Source organism: Sturnira hondurensis, unplaced genomic scaffold, assembly GCF_014824575.4.
Source record: "Sturnira hondurensis isolate 20B ecotype Veracruz unplaced genomic scaffold, ASM1482457v3 Scaffold0005252, whole genome shotgun sequence".
NCBI lineage: Eukaryota > Metazoa > Chordata > Mammalia > Chiroptera > Phyllostomidae > Sturnira > Sturnira hondurensis.
In genome coordinates, this window is record NW_028077883.1 from 6,291,012 (window position 1) to 6,310,742 (window position 19,731).

The 19,731-nt window shown below is 44.2% G+C and overlaps 1 protein-coding gene across 8 annotated transcripts in view; it reads right to left on the reverse strand.

Moving 5' to 3' along the window:
* DYNC1I1 (dynein cytoplasmic 1 intermediate chain 1) overlaps nucleotides 1-19,731 on the reverse strand; it is a 294,039-nt gene that overhangs the window by 207,560 nt on the left and 66,748 nt on the right. For all 8 annotated transcript variants that reach the window (XM_037046446.1, XM_037046445.1, XM_037046444.1 and 5 more), the window contains one exon: nucleotides 12,796-12,911. In XM_037046446.1, coding sequence (XP_036902341.1) covers nucleotides 12,796-12,911 — 116 coding nt within the window. The remainder of the gene's footprint in view (nucleotides 1-12,795; nucleotides 12,912-19,731) is intronic.

Below are 19,731 nucleotides of genomic sequence, written 5' to 3' on the forward strand. Positions count from 1 at the left end.
CAAATTATTAATAGTAACTGGAAACCTGCACTGAGAATTTTACAGGAAATCTCATTCTTTGCCAGGGCTCTATGATAATAGTGATAACTTCTTTCTTTTCTTTCTTTCTTTCTTTCTTTCTTTCTTTCTTTCTTTCTTTCTTTCTTTCTTCCTTCCTTCCTTCCTTCCTTCCTTCCTTCCTTCCTTCCTTCCTTCTGGGTGGGGTGGAGTGAGTGCAGGGGCAGTAAGAGGTCAGGAGTATTACTCTAACTGAGCTTCACATGGAAGGCAACATCAGATGTGAGTGGGAAGTACATTAAGTTGATGGAATTCCCTTACCATGTAACAGGCTTGGGGGAGATTTCTAGGCCACATACCAAGATGCTTACCTTATCAGAGCCTGCTTTAGATTTATACTTCTTTACTTTAGATTACTACTTTAGATTAATTTCAATAACAGGCAAAAATGTTGCACTTATACAGCTCTAGGCCCTTTCCTCCTTTTATGCTATTATTATAGATAACATATTTATTTATGCTACAAAGTCAAAAATGCATTGTTGTAATTATTACTTTATATAATTTTATGTATTTTAAAGAAATTGAGAGAAAAAGAGAGCAATTTTATACTTACAGCTTTTGTTATTTAGCTTTAGTATTTTATTTTCTTCATTTGTTCCTGGTGATTTAAATTACCACTCTGAATCATTTTCTTAGGCCAAATGCAGCTTTGCTCTCACCTACTTCCTTTATGGTATTACTAGTGGGTTTGAGTTACTGTCTGAGATCACTTGCTCCCAAGCTGAAGAACTTCCTTTAGTATTTTCATAAGGTGGTCTGTTAGCAACAGATTCTCTCACTGCTTACCTGGGAATGTCTTAATGTCACCTTCATTTTTGAAAGAAAGTTTTTGTTAGGCTCACATTTATTGGCAGACAGTTTTTTTTTTCTTGGAGCACCTTAAATATGTTATCCCAGTGTCTTCTAGCTGTGATTGTTTTTGATGAGATGTCAATTGTTAATCTTACTGAATTCCCCTATAAGTGAAACTTCCTTTTCCTCTGTTGCTTTCAGTATTTTTTACTATGATGTGTCTTTTGCTGGAACTCTTTGAATTTATTTGTTGAGAACTTGGGTTTGTAGATAACAGTTTTTACCAAATTTGAGACGTTTTCAGCCATTATTTCTTCAAATATTTTCTGCTCCTTTCTCTCTCACTTCTGGCACTCCCATAACATGTGTACTGATTCATCAAATGGTATCCCACATTGCTCTGAGGATCTCATTTTTCTTCCTTGTTTTTTTCTCTCTAACCTTCAGATTGAATACTCTATCAATCTGTCTTCAAGTTTGCCAGTTCTTTCTTCTACCATCTCAACTTACCATCGTGCCCTCTAACAAATTTTTCTTTGCAGTTTTTGTACTTTTCAAATTTATAATTTACATTTGGTTCTTTAAAAAAATAATCTCTACCTCTTTATTGATATTCTGTGGTAGAATACCATACCTTCATGTACTTTGAAATTTTTATCTACTGTATCCAACCAACATCTGATCACTCTCACAGACTATATCTTTTGCCTACTTTTTCCCCTGTCTGACTTGCCAGTTTCTTTGCATGCCTCATTTTTGCTGTTGTTGGAAACTATTTTTGATAACATATTTTAGAGGTTGATCCCCTCTAAATATGGATATTGGTTGATCCCCTTTCCCTTCCTTGGGGGTTGGTTACTGCTATTTGCTTATTTGTTTAGTGATTGAATTATTTCGGTCAAGTCTGTTCTCCCTTGCTCCATCCCACCCACAGTGTGAAACCTCTGACATTATTCCTAGGAGGATGCAACCTTGAGCATGTGCACAGACATCCTGGGATGACAGTCTTTTGCAGTCCCTTTAACTGTCCCTTGACCACACCCAGCTGCTAAGTTCCATTAGTTATTGACTGATTGCTGTTGTTTTCAGCAACAACGCTCCGGGGCACAAATTTCTCCACAGATTGATTTAACTGAATTCACATTTCTTTACAGAGATAGTTTAAAAAAATTTTTTTTCAATTACAGTTGACATTCAATATTATTTTATATTAGTTCCAGGTATACCACATAGTGGGTGGACATTTATATAATTTATGAAGTAATCTCCCCAATAAGTCCAGAACCCACTTGGCAAACAGGGATAGTTTTTTAGATCAGTTGAGATTTTTCTAATCCCAGGAAGAGTCTTCTTAGCTGCTTGTTTCCATGGTTCTGTTTGGGTAACTAGCTGGCCTATAGCTCAGCTTATATCTGAAATGCCTCTACCAGTGGCTTCTTAATTGCTTTACACAGGAACCTCCATTGTTTTGAGAATTTCCTTAAGACTAAACATGCCCACGTTCTCTTGCAAATGAAGTCAGTTCCTCTGGGAAGAGATTCCGAGCTTTTTTACGACCTGCTTCTTTCCATGGGCAAAATCTCTGAGCCAGGACTCTGGAATTGGGGGACAGAGAGTGGCTTCCTTTCCTATGAGTGACACCCCTGTTCAGAACTGGGTAGCCTCTGACTTATCTGGCTTGCCTCCCTTGAATAGAACCTCTGCTTTACATATGAACTTGAGGTAAGGGTGATAAGGGCTCCAGTATTTTTAGGATGCTGAACCCCAGGTAAAGTTCCCATTCCTCAAATCAGGACTAGGCTGAAGAAGAGAACACCCGTATCTCAGCTGCACTTGCTTGGCACTTAAGCTTTGTCACAGTTAGCGTGGGGCAGAAATAGAAATGCTAACATCCTGCTCCACCCCAGGAGGATACCACAGCCCTGTAACCGGGAGTTGGGAGGAGAGATACCTCTGCGTTCTCTGATGTACCCATTTGGAGTGGAGTTTGCTTCTAGCTGAACTGGGAAGAGGGAGGAAGAGAGCAGGTTGTGGTTCAAACACCACAGGCTCTGTTCTTACCCTGTTGTAGCAAGTTTTCTTGAATAAATTTTTTTTAAATGCTGTATGACCATGGGACCATTTCCAGAGACTTTGAGTGGATTTTATAAAAATAATTCTCACTAGTTTTGCAGGAAAGCAGATCCACAGGGCGAGGTCCCCATTGTGGCCAGGTTGGAAGTGCAACCTTTAGACACTTCTTGAGTTAGTCGACATGTTAATTATTATTCTCAAGTGAATAAGTGACTACATATGCCCCTTGGTGTTCTTTAGGCCCAGTATTTCTTGACCCTATCATTGATCAGGAGCAATGAACAAAAACATTCCCTTCATTTCAGTGTACAGTGAGAGTTATATTTGAAAATTATGGATGTGCTTTCTCATTTGTATTTCTGAATATACAGATCTTCACTCTCGTCTACCTAAGGCATTCATTGGCTACTGAATTTGATAGAATCTTATATAGAAGAATGAAAGTAAAACAACCAAAGATTCAGCTACTGCCCTGGCTGACGTGGCTCAGTGGGTTAAGCACTGGCCTGAGAACCAAAAAGTTGCTGGTTCAATTCCCAGTCAGCACACATGCCTGAGTTGTGGGCCAGGACCCCAGATGGGGGTGGACGAGAGGCAACCGACTGATGTATGTCTCATACATTGGTGTTTCTCTCCCTCTCTTTTTTCTTCCTTTACCTCTCTCTAAAAGTAAATAAATAAAATCTCTTTAAAAAAAGATTCAGCCCCCTTCTCAAAAAAAACTAAATTTTAGAATCCCACAGTAGGACAACAGCTAGATTTAAATGAGGTAGAAAGGATATGCAAAATTCCTTTTTCTTATAATTCAGAATGTCAAAAAACAGCAAAGATCACTCCTTCTGTCTACTCCTTTCCTAAAGGTATGGTGTAGAAAGTGGTATCAGAAGACAGTCACTTGGGGAATTGGTGTTGGTTATTTTGCCCTCGTGGGGGCTAAATTTATTTCCAGAAAAGTGGAAAAGAAAGGACTATTTAGGGAGCAGAAGAGAAAAATTTCCAAATACATTGGGCATTTTACTCTCTGGGGAGAAGTATTGGGAAAGGTGGAGTGTTGGGTGACTGAGAAGAGACATGAACATGGGGACCCTTGAACCATATTCCTTGTTTGGGAATCTAGGAGGAGACCATTATGTAACAGGTCTCATTCACCACAGTAACCAGCCTCATTGGAGTTGGCTGGCGAGATAAGGCAGCGATAACTGGCGAGTGCTTCTGAGCCTCCCTCAGATCATCTGAGGCCTGGACACTGGACTGAGAGCCAGTCTGCCAGGAAGTCTCCTGTGGTGGAATAAGGGACTACGTAGCACGGGCTGGGGATGGACTTCCAGGTCAGAGGCTATACAGAGAACAGGATATTGACTCAGATTCTAGAGACAATGAAATCCGGGAGGAGACCGAGTCACGCCAAGCCAAAAGAACAGCCGCAGCTCACCAGCTGCATGCCGTAGCACCAGGTGCCAGGGCCCAGGTGGACAGAGAACATCGTATCAGAGAGCCGCAGAAGTCAGCCAGCATACTGGGAAGGACCGGCATGAGGCACCACCAAGGCCATCAGGTCATGTAAACCTCATCCTCTCCCCTCTATACTTGGCCATGACCTTAGAAAGACAAGCAGGTGAGAGTGAGGGTCCCTGAGAATTTGAGCATTTCTGCCCAATTTCAACTGAACATACCAACTGCATCTGCTTAAAATAAGCAAGAGATTGTACTGAAGTTGTTTATTTCATGCACTTTTCCCATTCTCCCCTGATAGGCAGTCATAGGATAAACAACTGAGGACAAAATAAAGGAGCTACATTCTCTCTGCACTTCTGATTTATTCCAAAAGGTGAGTAAATTCTGTAGCAACAGTATGAGTGCAATAACATACAGAAATGTGCTGAGCACATAATAAATATAATTTCTATAATTTGTCTCTTTGCCTACCTTTCTTTCTTCTCACACCAGAAGGGGCATTTTGTTGAACATCTATTTTTGGGTGCCCAGTATCTGAACGCCTTTTGTTGGAAGGGGGTATAGCCACCCAGGTCAAAGTAGAGTCATAGCTTCCCCTGAGATTAAGGAAGCTGGGCCAGGGTAGTCGTTCCTTTGCCTGACCCCCCTCAGCCAAGGCAGGGCAGGTTACTGAACCTTAGCTAGTGGACTTCCATATGGCCCTCTAACTCTCAGGGGAGCACGGTCAAAGTGCTGGGGGAGGGGGATGTTTACAAGGCAGCAGTGACTACAGGGTCTAAATCCTGAGCATAATGATGGTTGTCCAGGGACAGGAAGTCCGGGCGCTTTACGTCTCCTAACACACTGCACAGATTCTGTAGCGCGGCCTCGCCATGTTAGCTCAGACAGCGTGGCTGCCATAGCAAAATACCATAGCCTGAGAGGCTTAAACAACAGCAATTTATTTTCTCCCAGTTCTGGAGGCTGGGAAGTCCAAGATCAAGTTACCAGCCGATTCACTTTCGTGTGGGAGCTCCCTTCCTGGCTTGCTGACTCCCCCACACTACGTCCTCACTTGACCTTTCCTCGGTGCAGTCACATGGAGAGAGAGAAGGACAGACTTCTCCTCTTCCTCTTATGAGGCCACCAATCCTGCCAGATGAGGATTCTACCCTGGTGACCTCACTTAACCTTCATTACCTCCTATAAACCCTGTGTCCCAGAACAGTCACACTGAGGGTTAGGGCTGCCTTCTTTTTATTTCTGACCTAAATCTCTAACCTTTTGTCAATTCCACCGAGTATCTCATATCTGTCCAACCAATCCCTTTTCTATTTCAGTTAACCGGAGTTATTCCCTACTGCTGGCAACCACAATCCCAGACTGGTAAGGAAATTGGTATCAGAAGATAGTCACTCGGGGAATTGGTGTTGGTTATTTGCCCGAATAGGGGCTGAAGAAAAGGAAAATTCAGCTGGAGTTCAAGAATGAGAACTTGTCAGCTGTAACAGATCTGGATTTTTTTTCCTTCTGTGGTGATCTTTAATGACGTGTCCATGGAAAAGAAGTATTTAAGGGATCAAACTGTCACTGCCATTGAATAGTGTCAATGGCGCGAAGAGTTTAAAGATGCTCAGGAGAGACAGCAGCTTCTAATGGAACCGGACAGCTTCAAGAAGAGATGACAAGCTCAGATTTCTACATTTTAGCTCACGGCGTAGGCCCAGGGAATTCCCCTGGTTGTGATAAATGTCTGCATATGTATCTGCCAAGATCAAACCCAAACTTGGAATTTTGTGGCTTTCTGACGTTAGTCTGTCAAACTGCAGCCCCACCCGGTTATCACGTGAAAGTGACAGTGCAGACCAGGAAATGATAGGAAATCGAATGCAGGGGAGAATACGGAGGCCTGAGAGCACCCCCAAACCACATTCTACACAAAGCCTTCCTCGACAGCCAAAGAAGAACCACCTCGCTTCTCCGTGCACCGCCATCATCTTCCATCAGGGTTGAGCTGGCTCCCTGGTTCTATCCACAGACCTTGACCATCTTCCCTCAACACAGGGCATCATGCCAGCAGCACCCGGAGTGTACGCTGGATTGGTATTGTCACTATTTTGTTACAGCATAGGTAGGCTAGCGGGTGGGAGGCAAATCTTTAAAAATACAGAGACCTGCTACTTCAGAAAACTTTCTATGGGCCTAGTGCTCTGTTAAGCTCCAAAGTATATGGCAAGGACCTTGTTTCTATTCTGCTAAGAACTGTGTTGCTTGGTGGGACATTCTGGCTTGTGCAGGCAACATAGTCAACATTTGCATGTACTTACTTAATCTATTTACCAGGTGACTCAAAGGATTTTGGCTTTTAAGTGGCTTACTACCTAAAAAGCACAGTCCAGCTCACCCTGTGGTGCCCATACAGTCTGGGGAGAATCAGACAAGTAGCTCTAAAGGAAATCACAGAAAATTTGGTCCTTAGACCTCAGAGCAATAGTGTAGCCACTTCATTATGTTATTATTCTTTTGAGAGATAGATAGATGTTGGTTTGCCACTGGTCCCAAGTGGAGATTAAAGGCTTCTCCTCAGGAGCATCAAGACTGCCTATATCATTTCATTGTCTAACATAAATCAAGAAGTAAACCATCAAAGCTCTCATGATTAATAGTTGAAAAAATGGTTCAGAGATAGAGAAAACAATGAACTTTTTTAAAAACCAGAACATCTTGACTACTTCATATAAATAATATCTTTAAAAAGTAATGCCTGGAATGTCTATGTTCCTTAGACAGTCACCCCCCCACCCCCGCTTAGGTCTTTCAAGGGACTTGCCAAGATAGGAGATTAACATTGGGTACAGAAAACTAATCTCCCCGGAGAGGATCCCTCAGTCCCTGACCTTATTAACATGGGCCCAGAGGCTCTACAGTTTGTTCTGAAAGAGGATTAACACTTTAAACCAGTGTCAGAGGGGAAATAGCAGGCATACTTCAAGGAAGCAAAAAAAAGGGGGCAGATGTCAATCTCTCCCTGGAATTGCGTCAGCTCTTATCTAAGGAACAGATGCTAAAAATAAGATGAGTGCTTGTCATCTTCACGAGGGAATTTTAATTTGCCACCTAGATGCCACCATGGCTTGCCTCCAAGCACAGGGCTGATTTAAATAACGAATTCAGAGAATGAGTGCAAGGTCCAGGAAATCGGGAGCCAACTGGAGAGGCTGAGTGAGGACGATAACCCCATGGCCTGTTGGCTCCCAGCTCATCTCCAGGTGTTTCGGAAGTGGCTCCCATTAGGAAACTATACCCCTAAGAACCATCTGATTTCAAATGTAAGGCTCCGAATCAACATTTCCATTTAGGTTCTCTGGAAAATCACTTCACTTGGCAATTTTGTATGAAAGAATTATGTTCCTGGAGCCATGGAGGTACAGGAAATTTTGGATTAAACTGTCGGCAGTTGAGAAGTCCAATGTTAATTTTGATCTCTCCTCACTTCTTGCAGAAGAAGATGGGAGCGGCAAAGGCATAGACACCTGACAAGGTCCTACGTGGCCTCTGGTGGTCCTTGGGGTGGCAGGGAGACAGGGCAAAAGAAAGTAACAACCCAATGAGTTCGTGAACTATGAGCATTGGAGGGGGAACCCAAAGGGGTTTCCACGCTGCCTCCCCACACTGATGTTTCTCTCCCTGTCTTTCTCCTTCCCTTGCCCTCTCTCTAAAAATAAATAAAATCTTCAAAGAAAAAAACCATAAAACCAATGTAGCCTGAATGCATGGCTCATACTCCACCCTCCCTGAAATGCAACAAGCAGTTTCTCTTCCTTCTTTTTGATTCCTCTAGGACTCTCTCCTTCTTCATTTCTTCCATTGTTGTCTACTGAGCCCTTGCTTTGTGTCAGGCACTCTGTTGGCCCTGGAGATTTAAAAAAAAATGCGCACCAAGCCTTCAAGGAGATGACAATCTAAAAGGCATTCAAATAAAAATCAAGAACAGCGTGATAAGGGGAAAATGGACTGTGCCTGTAGGAGGGAGGACGTTAACCAGAAGTGGGATTACCAAGGACCTGACCCTTGACTGTGGTCCTGAAGGAAGGCAAACAGGCAGATGGCACTCCAGTGGGGAGACAGTATGTGCAAGGGTACTGAGGCAGGAGGCTGCACGGCACCGTGGAAAATGCAAGAGAATTGGTCTTTTTTGGATATAAGATATAGGGCATGAGAGGAAAGTGAAGGGAGGTGGGGTGGGCAACATGAGGTCACTGATTTCCAATTTATAAGATATCATGAAGAAGAAGATCAGCCAACCCTTCAAAACTACCAACAGGTTGTGTAAGTCTCCTGTTCCTCTTCCTCCCTCCAGACTGGTTTGCATCTTTCCGGTAAGTTACTAAATTCTCGTTCCGCCAGGGGTCGCTATAGAACTCGGAGGTTCTAGGATGCCTGGCAGCGTCTTTGTCACTCAGCAGCATTTGGTGGGTGTCTATTATGAGACAGCACTTTCCTTAATAAAGAAGTGGAAGACCGGCTTCCTAAATAATATCAGGACCTCAGTGTCAGTAAAGAAAGATATTAATAACAGGCAACAAGGAGGTGGTTTGGTGTTGGGAACTGCTCTGCCTGGTTTCAGGATTTGGAACTGCCCCCCATGGCTAAGGCTGAGTGAGCGACCTCCAGAATTCGAGCCACTAAGGAGACAAAGCCTGTCTCTGCTTCATCCCCTGCCCCCAATGCTTGGTCTGTTAGTCAGAGATGGGTAAGGCCCCTCAAAGGGGGGCAACCTAAGCCAGACATGATCACTTGAGAGGCCATCATGGAAGGACTCTGGGGGCTGCAACAAAGAGAGAGTGATGGACCCTCGCCCCCTGGCTATTCTGACAAAGCCCGAGTCCCCATTTCCATCTGGGAGAAGCGCCTCCTGGCTCTAACCCACTTAAGCCTAAAAACCTATGATGGGGAAGGTGGTGCAGCCCTGTGCTGGAAAGGGGGGGTATCCGGGGTAAATCAGGCCTAAGAAAGACTATGTAAAATCTTGTGAAACCTGCTTTGTTTACAATGCTCTCATTTAAATGATAAGCGTCCAAGCAAGAAGTTTGTTCCTCAAAGTTTTATGACTCTTTAGCTATCTGACCCTGACTGAGAATAAGCCCTTATGGTTCTTTGAATGCTATCTATTGTTTGATCCTTACCTGTATTCTTGTGCAAATGAACCCAATAAAAGCCCCTTGAGGAAGGACTCTGGGCCCTTCTCCTTTGAGGGATCGGCCACCTCTCCTCCCTAAGCAGATCGTGTCTTGGTAGTCTCACTTTTATCTGTGGTGGATGGGGGGACTTTGCAGGCAAAGTTGCCCCCACAGTTTGGCAGGGAATCACATTTTTTTTCTTTCTTACTACTTGGGAATAAAAAGCATGTGTTTAAAATATCTGTGGGGAAGAGAGAACCAGCTCGCCCCAAATCAGTGTTTACTAATCTTAGTCTTCTTTCTCTTTAGCTAATGACCTGAAGCAGAGAGGGAAGGCCTAAACTTGTGTGTATGGGGGGGGGGGGGGCACGCGGTGTCAGTGTTCATACAGACATCACTCCTAAATCTTCCTGGTTTAAATCGCTCTCTGGACCGTTTCTCATAACAGGTCACAGGAACCACAGATTAAAAGACTATTCATTTTAGCACACAGCAGAGAAAAGAGTTAAGCTTGGGTAAATCCCAAGTACCTTCCCCTTCATTTTAAAGGATAACATGGGGACACGTAAAAAACCAAATGCACAAGAACCCCATTAGATGTAGAACGCATCAATGCTCTGAGATCCTTACTCTGAACATATTAAATTTACCACAGTTGCACAGTGACTTTAAAAAACAATCATCATTCCTTCACAGGCAATAATGAGCTTAAGTGACTCTCACACACACCACAGCCTTAAGTTTCATCTGTTAGGGGGCCTCACTGTGTCACAGATTCAGTAGTTCGTTGTCCCTGCCGCTAAAGGGCTGCAGTTGTCGTGAAGACATTGCCGAGGCTCAAGCCCCGCTGTGTGGAAGCCAAGCCACACGCTACCTGCCCCCTGGTAGACCCTCACTGCTGACTGCTGCCCCCTGCTGTTCCAGCCCTCCCTCTGCCACCTTCCTTCACAGAGCAAGTGAAAGGCAAAGCACTGGGCACCTTCATCAGTCTGGTGGCTGGGTGGCTCCGGGCAGCCAAAGGGCAAGGGGTCACCTGCAGTGAGAGGACAGTTTGCTGAACCAGAATCCAAAGTTCTTCCTGTCTCAGCCCCTTGGCAATGGCTTTAATGTCTAGCGCTCCAGCAGCTAGTTTTGAGCTACAGCCTGTGTTGCAGAATCTGAACTACCGAAAACACCCACCACCACACAACTACGAGTCTCGTTAACAGAATGGAACGGACTTCTGCCAATAGGGGAGAAATAGATTCCTTCTGTCCTGCCGCTAGGACCACAGCATCACGGGGCCCCCGAGCTCTCTGTGCAGTAATAAGGCGAAACACGCAGCCTTTTTCTTTCGATGGTCCAGTTTAAAAGTCTGGAGTTGATGCCCGTTCATCCTTAATTTATCTTAGCTTGTAAATATTCCTGTACCTTTTCCAATTTCTGAAGGCTACACATTTTCCAAAAAAAAAAAAAAAGAAAATATTCCTTCTCCTATTTCAGTTGTATANACGAGTCTCGTTAACAGAATGGAACGGACTTCTGCCAATAGGGGAGAAATAGATTCCTTCTGTCCTGCCGCTTGGACCACAGCATCACGGGGCCCCCGAGCTCTCTGTGCAGTAATAAGGCGAAACACGCAGCCTTTTCCTTTCGATGGTCCAGTTTGAAAGTCTGGAGTTGATGCCCGTTCATCCTTAATTTATCTTAGCTTGTAAATATTCCTGTACCTTTTCCAATTTCTGAAGGCTACACATTTTCCAAAAAAAAAAGAAAAGAAAATATTCCTTCTCCTATTTCAGTTGTATAACTTTATGTTATGAGTCAAATTTGGGGCTAAATAAACACAGCCTGGGCTACAGTCTGCAAATACCTTTGGCAGCAAATTAACTCAAACAAATGTTTGGGTTGGGTGGTGAGTTTGTTTTTTAATGATCTTCCTGATCTGCCAGGAGGCCCAAGGGCAGACTAGGTAAGCTCCCAAATCTGTTCTAACTCTGTATTTTCTGCCACATTAATGCACAGGCCTCACGTTTGTTGCAGCGGGTGGTTTCAAATATCACCACCAGAGGGTGCTATGTGTTTGCTTCTGAACATTCATTTCCTATCACACTTGAAAAATGGAGGCCCGGCTACCAACAAATGGAATGGTCCCCATGCCAGCCAGCGTTCCCAGGAAAGGGTCTCACAAGGCCTGCAGGCCACACTCTACTTCAAGGAATCAGATTTCACTTTGCTTTTGACCTTGTGTGTTTAAATTGAAAAGGTCTGTCGCTTGCACAAACCAAACTGCACTGATTTATATATCTGCCATAAACCAAGCAGGGAATGTGAATCATTTTTCATTCTCGTGGCTTTTCCACAGTGCTGACTACATAACAGCAGTGAAACCAGAGTTCTGGCATCCTCTTCCCCGCACCAAGCAATAAAACAACGTAAAGTAAAAGAAGAATGTGCTCAGCTAGAACAGTAATTCTGTTCTTGAACGATGCAAACTTTGCTTATCCTATTTTAAGTATACACAGGTCCCTCTTCTGGTCCAGTGTAATTTCGGACTCCCAGGGAGGGTTTTGCTTTATCAGCTTCAGCTCCTCTTATGAATGTATTTTTTTGATCCACTGAGCTTTGAGTGCAAATTTCCATTCAAATGATGTTTCTGGTATGTCTGGAGGAGGCATGAGCGCAATCCCCAGTCGCCTCTGCCGAGTGTGCACGGAAAAGCTTTTGAAATTGCGGTAGAATTGGCAAAGCAAATCTGGGGTCAGCAACGTCTTTCCTGTAAAGCACCAGATTAAAGATTTGGGGTTATCTGAGCCGTAAATTTTCTGGCACAACCACTCAACTTAGCATTGTAGCCAGAAAGCAAGCACACAAACACAGACGACTGGGTGTGGTTGTATCCTGCAACACCATTTTGAGAAACAGGTGGCAGGCTGTAGTTTGCTGGCTCTTGCAAATGAATCTTAATGCACACACTTTTCTTACTGATAAACTTTGGAAAAGACTCCTCCGGCCTCCCACCCCACTCAGTTTTGACAAAGTGTGACCTCACTAAGTTATCCGTGGTCAAGTTCATGGGTCCTCTGGAGGAGTAACATGGGATTCCCTTTTTAGAACTTTCAAAATCAGAGACAAAGGAGACTTAAGCCTTCGGTGTGTCATTATCTTTGTGTCCTGTGAAGATCTCATAATAACAGAGGAAGTCAACAAGCAGGATGTGACCCCCTGGCAATTTCGCCAAAGATAATATGGAAAGTAAACAAAAGACATACTTCACCTTCGGACTGATGTGTAGCCAGAGGGGTCTGGGTCTCCTTGGAGTACGACACCACTTCCCTGGGCAGGAAGTCCACTTGGGTAACCTTCGACACTCCCAGCTTATGCAGTCTCCGTCTGCAAGTAACAAAGGACAAACACTTTGAGAGGGGACAGCATTCCAGCACAAGAGCTATCAGCAATAAAACAAGGGACCACAGCAAGACCCAAATACTCTCAGCTTCCCGTACAAGGGTCAGGGTGAGCAAGTAGAACTGACCCCGGGCTGGAAGTCAGGACACGGGTTCTTGGCCCAGTTTGGCATTAATTTGCTGGGGGATTTCTAGTGGGCCCCTCATGGCGACTGTCAGTTTTTCTATCCGTAAAACAAGGTGTTGATGCAACTCAGTTGAGACCCCTTCCATTCTAAGCATCTCTGATTTTGCTTGATTTGAATTCATAAAAGGGAATTTTCATCTGTGATATAAAAGTCCAGTGTCTTAGGGGAAAGGGACAAAGGGAAGGTACGAGTTTCAAAGGTGAAGAAAATAGACTCCTCAGTGGAGTAACGTGTTCTCTGCGAGCCAATGAGAAGATAATCCGGGGGGAGCAGAACACCTCTCCTTCCTCCAGGAAGGTGACTCACACAGATCACGTGTGAGTGACTGAATTTGTTTAAAGCACGTGAGTTTGTTTAAAGACACACTGATAGAGCACAGAAGAGTGGAGAGGGCACAGGGCTAACACCAATAAGGTTCAGCGTGGAATTCCCACGTGACCATGTAAAGAATCGTTTCCGAAGAGTCCTGTAGCACTCCGAATGTTCTCAGATACCCTTCACTTCTGTGAGGCACATGGCAACATCATCCACATCTCCAGCTTGTGAGTGAGGAAGGTGAGAACCGGGGCTGAAACACTGTTGGCCCGGGTCCTGGTACAGGGCTTCCCCCAGGAGGCCAGACTCCTCCCTAAGCGTCCCGATGGTGATTTCCAATTTACCGCAAAAGCACTTCCTGAGTCACCCAGGAAACCTTCGTCACGAAAGCTGCAGACTGGTGGTAAAGCACAGAAACTCTAGCCCCTCCACTTAGCCATGTCTGTGACCTTGAACAAGTATCTAACCTCTCTGTGCCTCAGTTTCCTCATCTGTAAAATGGAGATACTACTAGTGCTTACTATTAGGACTGTCATGGGCAATGTCTATGGACCACAAACATATAATGTAGATGTCATCTACATACGTAGGCATAATTAACAGACATAAATCTATGACATTTTCTAGAACAGTAGTTTGTATACACTTTTAGTATTAATATTGCACATATATCTTAAATAGTCACAGATATGCAGTGCCCATGTGAAAGAGAGAGGGGAAAAGAGAGAAAGAGGAAATAACCATTTAGCCCAAACCTCCCATTCTCTAGCTCGCTGGGGTCAGCAGAAGCACACTCCACTCACACCATCATCTCTAACTATTACTAGCAGATGGCACAGACTCACTGTATTTATTTTTTTAGTAGCAGTCATAATAAAATGAAAGAAAATGCGTATCACTGCCAGGAATTTCTACACAGGACTTCCCAACCATTCTTGGAAAACAAAACTTTCTTTTCCGGGACTTGCTGAACAACTGAGGTGAGACCTAGGATGCATGCAGAGGAGACCCAGGCACACAGGGCCAGTGTGCAGAGCGAGCCTGGCCGGCCGCCTCAGCAGTCCCAGGGAGCAGGACTTCAGCCCGGGCTCCGAGAGCCCACCCGGGGCCGAAGGGGCTCCACCCAGCCAGGGGTCTAGATTGGGAGTGTAAGGAGGGTCAGGCTGGGTCCCCAGCCCTTCCATGCAGCCTCCTCACACAGAATCAGGGGACAACTCATAAATTGTACTAAAAACAAAAGTAAGAAATTCAGGTATGATTTTAAGGCCTCCTTGGGCCAGCCATGAATGTTTCCCTTCTTAAAAGGGGTCTTTCTTCAGGCATGTGAAGAAGAACACATGAGAAGAAAACATGAGAAGATACCCCATGACAGCTGGAGGCAGAACGCTTCCTGGTGTCGAATAGCTCAGAGCACCTTCTGAGACTCCCAGAGGTCAGTCTTCACCACCAGCAAAGGGATGGAAAAGAAATATGGACCGGTAATTGGCACTTTGAATTGGCATGGTGAGGTCACCCTGGATCGTAGGCTTTGATGGGCTTCTGTGTGAGGCCCGGAGATGGTCACTGTCCCGTGAAGAGCCACCCACACCTGCAGGCAAGGATTCCCGTGATCTTGCTCATGGGATAGGAGCTGTAGGCCTCCCTTGCTGTCTTACTTACTGGGTGGCCAGCAGCAGGCCCTGAGCAATCAGAGGCTGATCTGCAAATTTAGAACCCACGGTGGCAAACTGAAGCCAATGAGTGAGCCAGCAGAGTGTCATGGTTAAGTCGTGTACACATACAGAAAATGGGTTCAAATCCCTGCTGTCACTTAGCAGCCAAATAGCACGTGAACGCTGTGGACAAGTGACAGACTCCTCCAGGCCTCAGGCTTCCTATTTGTAAAATGGGTCCGCATCACTAAGTTGCCGTGAACATTAACTGAAGCTAATACTTGTAAAGTACTTATATTCAGTGCTGGGTACATAGTAAGCAGCTCCCATCTCAAGCAGCTCTGCTTTTAATTTATCTTTGTGACTTATTATAATGATGCTTGTTTGTTTTCAAAAATCAGAGAAGGCAGGTTTATGAGTGAATGTTCTAGATTAAAGTTTCTTTAGGATAGATCTGATGGTAATCTGCCAATAAAACATAAGAATCGCACTCCTACTTTCCTGGTATGGGCACATGGGTAGGTGTTGGATGTTCAGGGGAGTCCGTTTGCTTCTTCTTTAACTAAAAATATTGTCACCATGAAACTTCTCAGTTTTTACCACTTAGCTTGAATAAGTGATCTTATCCCACTAAACAAGTGACTTTCTTTTCTCAATAATTATGGAAAAGTTTCAACCAGTTCCTCACTGCCATGCTCAGGAGTTCATGATCCCAAATCAACCCAGGCCACCAAAAACAAATAAAAGCTGAGCTATGATCAATGTGATCAGTTGTTACATTGACAGATTCATGGTCCTTCTTTCTTGGGGATGATTCTGTCTCAAGCGATTTATCATTTTAAAGCAACTCCTTAAATAACACTTCTTACAGGGTGCGGTAGGTTACTGTATCTTTTCCATGCAGTCTACAGATTGATTAAACGCTTCTTATGGTGTCAAATGCTTTTATTCTTTGTGGCTATTTTGCCATTGTTTAGTAACTCTGTCAACACTTTGCACACATTGTCTTGTTTTGTTCTTATTAAAATTTCACATCATATTCCATTTGACAGATGAGAAAACTTAGGATCAAAATTGCAAAGGCGGTGACAGTCTGAGGCCGTGGCTCACACGCCAGTGAGTCCAAGGGCCATTCCTTACACACTGTGCTTTGTCAATTAACCTTGTTCCCCTGCTGTTTCCTAATGATATGGGTTCACCCGCTTGTCGAGTCACACTCTCACAGCCTCGTAAGGTAGATCTGAGCAATGGGTTCATTTCGTAAGCATGGGAAGGGGTCCTCAGGAAGTAGCCACACAGTCACTCCCAGCTCCAGCCAGGTCAGCAAGGCCAACCAGGAGGTGGTGCCTTCCCAGGCAGAGCTGTGTTCCCTGCAGCTGAGTGCCCACTTCGGAGTCTCTCCCCAGCCAGTGCTAGGAGGAAAGGGGCTTGTTTGTCTCAGCTGACCCGGAATCCATGCATTTAACCAGCCCTGTGATAGTGGTCTTCTTCAACCTTCTAAAATATTTCTATAATTTTATCAGCTGATAAAATTGTCTGAGTTGAATTATGTAGAAGTTATTTTCTTTAAAAGTGTAAACACTGAGCACTGTGTTCCTTATTTTTTTCAAGGTCTTACTAGTTCATAATTATGTTATTCCAGGGTGCAAGTTAAGGTACTAAGCAAAGAAGAAAAAAAAACACTGTAGCATTGGTGCTACTATAATTGCCTTTCCTTCTAATCAGGCTGTAAGTCCGTGTGGGCTCTTCCGCCCTGACTCTGGGACACCTTTCCTGCGATCCCACCACCCCTCCCGCTGAGCTCGCCCCCTCTCTCCCATGCACACGTTAACTGCCACCTGTCATGTGTTCATCTCTTTCCACGTATGACTGGACTGCAAACTTATTCACCTTTCTCATTATCTCTGTACCCTGGGCCTTAGCTCACTTCTTGGTACAAAGCAGGCACTAAATAAACATGTGAAAAAGAGAGGGAGGGGAAAAGAGAAGAACTGGAGGAGGATCAAGCAGAAGGTATGATACAGAAACATAAATAGAGACTTCAACTACCTGTGCAATGGTGGACGTGGCATCATTATTAAATCATGATGAGCATTTCCACCTTGGTAATTTATTCTAAAATAAGAGGCTTGGATAAAATTTTAAATCTGCCCAATTAGATGGATATAATGTCCTAAGTAACTGTAGGAAAACGATTCAAAAACATTTAAGAAATATAAGGCCTCCTGTACTTGGGTTCGTTGTAGCATTTCACAAATACAGAGAAAGCCGAATGGAGAAGTCCTAGACAAGAGGTCCCCAGGGTGTGGCCCCTGACTGCCAGCAGCAGCTCCTGGGAACAGGTTAGAAAGCAAACTCACGACCTGTTGAACCAGAAACTCTGGGTGGGGTGAGGGTCCAGCAGCATGGGTTTCACTGAACCCCCACTGCACCCACCCTGTGTTTCTGATGCTCACTAAAGGCTGAACACCATCGATTTACAAATATTAGAGTGTAAAGATAGAGATTCATTGTTTAACTAGATTCGCTTGGACCTCCCCACCTTGTAGCCAAATCCCAGAGGATGGGGCTTTAGTCCCACTGAATAGGGAAGATGTCTCTGGCCCAGCTGACAAAGCACTAGGAGAGGGGCCTGGGCACAGATGAGCAGAGGTAGAATAGAGAGCAAGCAGATGAGGGTCAGGCAAAGGAGGCCGTGGTGTACAAAATATTAAAGGATTGGCACCAGAGTCCACCCTAGATCTAAAACTGAAAAAGTCAGCCAGGGGATGCCAGAGACGCAGGGGGCAGGGGAGGCAGAACCACCACCCCTCAGAAGCTGACCTGGCATGGTCCTAAAGTGATGTGAGGCCCACATCTCCCCAGGGCTAGGACTGGGCCCCTCACTAAAAGTTCTGGAAGCGTTTTTCTCCCCCTTGGTCCTATCCACTTGGCTGAGCAAGCTGGCTGAGCAAAGCCATACTGCATGAAAGTGGAAATGTTTCTTGATGAAGAGTAAAAATGAAAGCTCTTTGCAGTCTGACGTTATTTGCCAGCGCTCAAGGTGTGGAGATTTCCAGTCCACTGCCAGCATAGTCCGGTTTACTCAGGGGTGCCCATTGTCCTTGGGTGGACATTATGAAGCACAAGATGGTGACTGCCTTGCATGAGTCACCGTCCCCGGTCCCCTTCCTGTTTCTGGACCACTTGAGATGTCTTTATCTATCCACCCACAATAAGGTTGGCATAGCTTTGCCAGATGCTTAGGAAGTTTCACTTTCCAAGGAGGATGAAGTGCAAAGTGTGACTGACCCATGGCCAATGGTATCCACCAGAGTTGAAGAAAGTTGCGGTTATGTGGACTTACTCCCAAATAAAAAGATTCTGTCCTTAATGGCACAAGACACATGTATAACGCCATTGAAATTCTAATACATATGCACTACATGGTGCTTCTCCCATTTCAAAGATGAAGAAAATTCAAAGCGGGAGCCCCTGGGTCTGTCCCTATCTTTTTTTAAAATCCTCTGTTCCTCCCAAAGCCGTGAACAAGAGAACCTCATCTTCCAAGGGCACTGGCCCGGACCTGAAAATATAGAGAGTCCATTGTTTTGTGTGTACATGTGGCACTGTAAAGAAAATCCATTAGATATCAAGAAAACTATGATCTAGTTGCCTTTAAGAATAAAGGTAAAGAATTTAAATGGGAAAATAATTTTGAAATGACAAGGATATGTGTTGGGGGTAGTTATAAATAGCTAGGGAAAGCAGAGCTCTTTGGTCAGAGACTTAAGATCAAGGCTGTCTGAACTTTGTTATTGAAATAAAATTTACATACTATAAAGCCTCCCTTTGAAGCATCCAATTTGGTGTTTTCTAGTACATTCACAAAGTTGTGTAAACTCACTACTACCTAATTACACCAACTTTTTGTTACCCCCCAAAGAGTCCCTGGCAACTATTAATCTATTTTTCATCTACTTTCATGTATGTAGAATAATTCAATATGTGGTCTTTCATGCCTTGCTCCTTTCACTTAGTGTAATATTTTAAGGTTTGCCCATGTTATAGCATGTAGCAGAATGAGATTTTTTTTTTTACTGATGAATAACAATTCCATTGTATGGATCTACCACAGGACTGTTGGTCCATTCATCGGCAGATGGACATTTGGGTTGTTTTCACTTTTGTCTACTATAAATAATGCTGGTATAGACATTTGTGTATAACTGTTTATGTGGACGTATTATATAACTTCTCTTGGACTTTATACGTAAACAGGAGTAACCCTGCTGGGTTACACGGCAATTCTCTGCCTAACTTTTTGAGGAAAGGCCAAGCTGTTTTCCAAAAGGGCCGTACCATCTTTTATTCTCGCTAGCAGTGCACAGGGTTCTAATTTCTCCACATCCTGGTCAGCCCTTGTTATTGTGTTTTCATTACAGCCATGTTATTGATCATGAACTGGTATCTCACTGTGATTTTGGTTTGCGTTTCCCTGCCAACTAATGATGTCAGACAGCTCTTTGCTTGCTTATTGGTCATTTGCATACTTTCTTTGGAGAAATGCCTTTGCCCACTTTAAAACTGGGTTATTTGATCCGGCCAAAATGGAGGCGTAGGTAGACACACCGTGCTTCCTCACACAACCAAAATTAAGGACAACAAAAAT